This window comes from Propithecus coquereli, unplaced genomic scaffold (genome assembly GCF_000956105.1).
Source record: "Propithecus coquereli isolate 6110/MARCELLA unplaced genomic scaffold, Pcoq_1.0 Scaffold305, whole genome shotgun sequence".
In the NCBI taxonomy this organism is placed as follows: domain Eukaryota; kingdom Metazoa; phylum Chordata; class Mammalia; order Primates; family Indriidae; genus Propithecus; species Propithecus coquereli.
Genome location: NW_012148675.1, coordinates 2,838,316 through 2,844,841, shown reverse-complemented (window position 1 = coordinate 2,844,841; position 6,526 = coordinate 2,838,316). Strand labels below are relative to the sequence as shown.

Here is a 6,526-nt window from a genome sequence, read left to right as displayed (position 1 = left end):
AGAGTGAGACTCTGTCTCAAAAAAAAAAAAAAAATGAGTTATATAGGCCCAAACTATTCATGATAAAAATAATGCAAACCATTACCACCACCCACAAAAATTAAATTAGTGGTAATAAAACTAAACAAATTTATAAACATAGCAATTCAAATATGAACTGTCCATGCCCATTTGTAAAAATTGATCTATGCATAATTCCCCCATATTTGGTGAGTAGTGCTGCCTGTATTTGTAACATGCAATATGCTACTCAAAGTAAGTGCATGGGACACTGTTATATGAAATAAAACCATACCCATAAGATTCATAAGCTTCTTTTATAAAGTAAACAATAGTCAATTCTTACATTGCCAGTATCAAATTCACAATTATCTTCTTCCCAATTTTGTTTTGATTACGTAAAAAACCCTACAAAGTACTTCTCCAGTAGAAAGTAGAAACAGACAAGGAGGGTGAAAAGGGTCTTCTGCGCCTGAAGCAAAAAGGCAGACAGAAAGAAGAAAGGCAGAGAGAGAAAAACAGAGGAAACAAAAGGGTAGGAGAGGTAATAAGGAGAGAGGAAAGGAAAAAAAAAAGAAAGAGGGACAAGAGATGAAAGTTCATCATCTTTGCTCCAAACAACAGAACTAGCTTTTAAAATCATGTTGAAATGCACGGCGCTCTAAGCAGTGGTTTCAATAAGGACAAATACATAAGACACATGAGTTTAAGATTTGAAAGACAAACAGTTAACAACCTTTTACTTTTGATTATAAAAATAGTATTCTAAAAATAGTACACAAACACATGTAAGTCAGCTGACAAAACTGTTTCACAATGTGTCAGAATATATTCAAGATGATAATACTCAAAACAAAATAATTTATTTTTGCCACTGAGTATAAGTAGGTAATATTATCCATGAATTTCATTTTAGAATAGGTAATTACAAAATGCAAAATGGAGTGCTGAGTCTGTTAAGAGTTGAGTCACTGCTTTAAACCAAGCCAACAATTTCAGCAGAGTCATGATGTCTCTTTAAAAGACCAAGAACAAAAAAAAAAAAGACCAAGAACAGCCAAAGTGAAACTTTTAAAAGCAAGGATGACGGTACCACTTCAAGAAGAGACATGGTAAGCAGGATATCAAGACACAGGGCTGGAACTTAAGAAGCACTGATTGATAGTGGCACTAACAGAAGACTTCCAGGCAAACAGCTAGTACTACTGAAGAGGAAAGCCACAGCTATTTATTAATGACCACACAGGACTTTAAAAGAAGTGGCTGCCTTTGCAAAGGTACGCCTGCAAGGCAGGAAGTTATGACGTAGCACGTAAAGGACATATTGAAGAACAAGGAATTATTGACGAAGTCACCTTCCCTTCCCCTTCATGTGCCAGTGACTTTCAGAGTAGGCCAAATAATCAGCCAGAAAAATCTCAGAAAGAAACTGATTTGAACACAGTTCAAAGGTCTCTGAAATCTATGAAATGGTGATGCCAAGTCAGAAAATTCCCTAAGCTCATATTTAAAGAAGACTCAGTCAATCCAGTACAAGCCATGCTCCCCACAGCAGAAATAACACTCAAAAGGAATCTCTGCAACAAAACTTTATATTAAATTTGGGGCTTTCATAATAATTGTAAAAGCACATTGCACATTGTATCATTCAGTTTCATGATAAAATTTGCTATTTTTATGGTTGAAATGAGCTTCATTGTTATAACACATGAAACTTTCAGGAAATAAATGACTTCTGACCACTCTATGTGTCCAAAATTGCCTCAAACCAGTTAGGACCTAAGTTCAGGATCTTTTTTTTCACCCTTTCCATTTATATAATTTCACATCTGCCATCCATAGTCATTTTCAAAAAATTCTATGGTAAGGGGCACAGATTGCTGACCTAAGTGAAACCTAAGGATTAATCATGGGTTAAATGAACTGAACTGTGGAGGCTACAAGAAATAATGAAATAATGTAGACATGTCTAAGATTGAGAGAGAAACCACAGAAATAGACTTTAAAGACTTGATTTATAAAAGAGAACAAGGAAATTAATATAGGCATATGGAATGGATTCTTTAGGAAATGAGTATATAAATATATGACAAATGACTCTAGACAATGAAAGAAAACAGCTATTAAAAACTGCAGAAAAATTTCCTAAAAATCAATCTTAAACACAAATTTAAGAGCAATTTTTTAAGCCAAACATGGTAAAATTGAGAAAATTAAGAGCTAGATCACAACTAAAAACAGAAATGAAACTTGGTAGTCAAGTCTGAAATCACAATTACCCGAAAAAGGCACATGATTCTATTTACTCTGTAAATTCAGAATACGAAACATACAAAAATTAGAGGTTTTGAAGAGGCATGATGTATGTGCAAGAAGCCAATAATCACCAAGAGATTTACAGTCTAAACATTACTAGGAAATAACATAAACCAATCTCTGTGCAGTTGAATAGTTTGTGCTCTAACAACAGCCAATCACTGAAACTGATGCTGCTTTATTTTATTTTATTATTTTTTGGTGCCATGACTGGGATTGTGTGTTCTCTGGAATATAGGTGTCTTCTGGCATATGCAAAGCTTCTCTTTTTAAAGCACTCACTTTTACTCGAAGAATTAAAATACATGTGGATATATTATGAAGAATGTCAAACATGCATTACTTCCAATGACAAAAATTCAAATTCAAACAAAAATCTCTTGCTTTCTTTTCTTTCGCCAGTGTGGTGAAGTTAGCTATTAGTAATATACTGGTAACAAAGTCTTAAGTACAGCTTCAGAAATAGTTTAAAGAGGCCAGTGGATTGTTATAGGAGGCAAGTTACATAGAAATGAGTACATTAAAATGTTTATTTGCCTGTTTATTTCAAACAACCCAGTATTTTTCAATCATGATCCCCTAAAAGCTGCCAAGTGCCCCCAAAGAAGTACTTTAAATGGAAACACTTACTTCGGAAACCAATTTAATCCCAGGTGCTCTGTCTTGGAATATAATATTCTTTCCACCATGTCATAAAGTGGTCTCCAGGGTAACTCCAAATCATCTCTTGAAAGAAGTTCCTTTTTCCTTAAAAAAAAAAATGGGAGGGGGAGGTCAGGGGAAGATACCTATGCATGGATGTATACACAGATGTGTGTATGTCATAAATACTACACAGGGAAGACAGTTAAATATTGCTGCTCGTATGGGTTTTGCTTTTCCCCATCCACAGCCACTCACTGGCACAACACAGTATTAGGAAGAACAGTAAACCAGATTCATGCTGCTGCTCAAACCTCAAAGAGCACCAGGTAAAAAGGGGCATTAAATTTGTGTCACCATTATTGCAGATGAATTTCATATTTTCCAACACTATCTATGGAATACTTAATGTTTCCATAATGTTGCTTTTACTTAAGCAAAAGAATCTATGATCCCTATCTTCTCAAGGGACTTATAATCCATATAAGGGAAGATAATTAGCATAAAAAATCAGACAAAATATAGTACAATGTATGCTAGAGACGAGAGGCCTTCATGGAGGAGATGGAGTTTTAACTAAAAGATTAACACATATGATTAAACTTATGATAACGTTTTCTGCAATCTTTTCTCCAAATTGGCAATTTGAGACTTGGTCTTCTTACCAAAAGCACTTAGTTCTCATTCTCTAAAATCTTGAACAAACAAACAGACAAAAAAACCTTACCAGAAATCATAGAAAATGGACTTACTTTAACAAGTTGATCAGGAGGCGGGCAAATCCCTGCATCATGCTGATTTCTAATTTTGGAATTGATACCAGCTCATACAATAACTTAATAAAAAGAACATGATCTTCTTTGCTAAATTTTCTCCCATAAAGTCTAATATATCTACAAGAGAAAAACAGATACAGCCTTTAAAAATAGGCATGGTGACACACCCATGTTCATACAGCATTATTCATACTAGTCAAGACATAGAAGCAACCTGAATATCCGTGGAGGGATGAATGGATAAAGAAAATGTATATAAAATACAATGGATTGTTTGGCCTTAAAAAAAGAAGGAAATCCTGTCATATGATACAACATAGATGAACCGCAAGTGAAATAAACCATTCCTAAAAGACAAATACTGCATGGTTCTATTTATATCAGGTATCTAAAGTAATCAAACTCATAGAAACAGAAAGTAGAATAGTGGTTACCAGGGTTGGGAAATACTAATGCTCTCTTATCTGTTATATGGTCTTTAGCATTTTCCCAACAGCTAAAATAAAATTAAACTCATGCTTAACTTCTAAAGTTAGGATACCTAACTGCTTTTTTATCTTCCTGAAATTCCTCAAAATTCTTGGTCTATTAAAAAGCATTCTTTTTTATTTCCTCAGGCTATTCTGAATTTATTCAGCTCTCTTCTGTCATTTCAAGGTTTAATCCCATCATCTAACCTTAATAATATGAGACTGGACAGTATAGGGGAAGGAGCAATGAGACCTGAGATCTTGTTTTGACTCTGCCAGCACAGGTCGAGTATTCCTATTCAGAAAATCCAAAATCCGAAATGTTCCAAAATCTGAAACGTTCTGAGCACCAACATCATGCTCAAAGAAATGCTCATTGAAGCATTTCAGATTTTGAGATTTGGGATGCTCAACCAGTAAGTATATAATGCATATATTCCAAAACCAAAACACTTCTGGTCCCAAGCATTTCAGATAAGGGAAACTCAACTGGTAATTACTGTGAAAGTTTCTTAGCCACCAAGAATGGTAAAGCAGGGCCAGGCACGGTGGCTCACGCCTATAATCCTAGCTCTCTGGGAGGCCGAGGCGGGCGGATTGTTTGAGCTCAGGAGTTCGAGACCAGCCTGAGCAAGAGCGAGACCCCGCCTCTACTAAAATTAGAAAGAAATTAATCGGACAACTAAAAATATATAGAAAAAAAAAAAATTAGCCGGGCATGGTGGCGCATGCCTGTAGTCCCAGCTACTCGGGAGGCTGGGGCAGTAGGATCACTTGAGCCCAGGAGTTTGAGGTTGCTGTGATCTAGGCTGACGCCATGGCACTCACTCTAGCCAGGGCAACAGAGTGAGACTCTGTCTCAAAAAAAAAAAAGAATGGTAAAGCACATGGATTAGTGAAGACAATATATGAATACCCTACCCCTGTGGTCCCCAACATCCCCTCATCCCCGGTAACACCCGGGCCACATAGAGACCACACTGCAGAGTTCCTTAGCCCCCACCCCTCCACCCCTCCATCTGTGGAAAAATTGTCTTCCATGAAACCGGTAGATGGTGCCAAAAAGGTTGGAGACCGCTGCCTATCCCAAGGCTGCCAAAGATACTTCAAGCTGCTGAATAAACATGATACAGTCTCCTGAAGCCTCCTTCAATTTCACTCTAAATTTAGAAGTAAATGCTTGAATCATTAAAATTCTATTTTACATTTTTCCCTTTTTTTTTAAAAAAAGAGCTGGTTGAGAAAAATGCTATTTTAAATGAAAACAAACTATCTCCTTAAAAACTGGCATGCATTTTTAAGATAAAGATAAAACAGAAGAATTCAAAGAAATATTCCCTGCTTTCCACAGCTGCTTCAGGCCTTGTCAAGACTCCAGATACCCCCAGAGTTATGGACTTGCTCTCCCTGTGGTTAGGGCACTTTTGTGGAAAAACTGGAGAAATGCTGCTCTAAGTCACTGAAATAACTTAGCTACAGCCCCATTGCTTTTATTGCAGCACAGACAACTGTTTAACATTAGGAACATAATATTCACAAGGCCCCAATCTGAATACTATAAAGAGACAGAGGGATTCCTAGAAGGTCTACACTACAGCTGCTGACAAAGAAGATTTTAGGGGGTACTTCCCCCAGTTCCTTGCCAACCAGCAAACAGTTCAAGTTTCAGCATTTCTCAAAATGTGGTCCAAGAGATTTTTTTTTAAAAGAGCACAAAAAGTACTAATCATAAAACGAAATAAATTAATCTTCATTAGAGTAACTTCTATTCACAATAAGATATCATTAAAAGTAAAAAGCCCAGTCGGACATGTGAAATACATATATCTGACAAAGAACTGATATCCAAGATGACTAATAAGCAGATACTCAACATTATTACTAATCAGTAAAAGATACTCAACATCATTATTAATCAGTGGAAGCAAATTAAAAGCACAATAAGGTACCACTTAACACCCACCAGACTGGCTAAAATTTAAAAGCCTAATACCCAGTTTTGGTAAGAACCTGGAGCAACCAGATCTTTCATACGTTGCTGGTAGGAGTATATAGTGGGAACAGCCGCTATGGTAAAACTGATTAACATTATCTATAATAATAAAGCTAAACAGGCCAGGCGCAGTGGCTCACGCCTGTAATCCTAGCACTCCGAGGCGGGTGGATTGTTTGAGCTCAAGAGTTCGAGACCAGCATGAGCAAGAGTGAGACCCCGTCTCTACTTAAAAATAAAAAGAAATTATCTGCACAACTAAAAATATATAGAAAAAATTAGCTGGGCATGGTGGCGCATGCCTGTAGTCCCAGCTACTCGGGAGGCTG

General features: G+C 36.5%; 1 protein-coding gene across 1 annotated transcript in view; it reads right to left on the bottom strand.

Annotated features, from left to right (window-relative positions):
• PSME4 (proteasome (prosome, macropain) activator subunit 4) overlaps positions 1-6,526 on the bottom strand; it is a 109,689-nt gene that overhangs the window by 85,307 nt on the left and 17,856 nt on the right. The window contains exons 2-3 of the mRNA XM_012649840.1: positions 3,711-3,851; positions 2,947-3,063 (exon numbers count right to left, since the gene is read on the bottom strand). Of these exons, the coding sequence (XP_012505294.1) occupies positions 2,947-3,063; positions 3,711-3,851 (258 nt within the window). The remainder of the gene's footprint in view (positions 1-2,946; positions 3,064-3,710; positions 3,852-6,526) is intronic.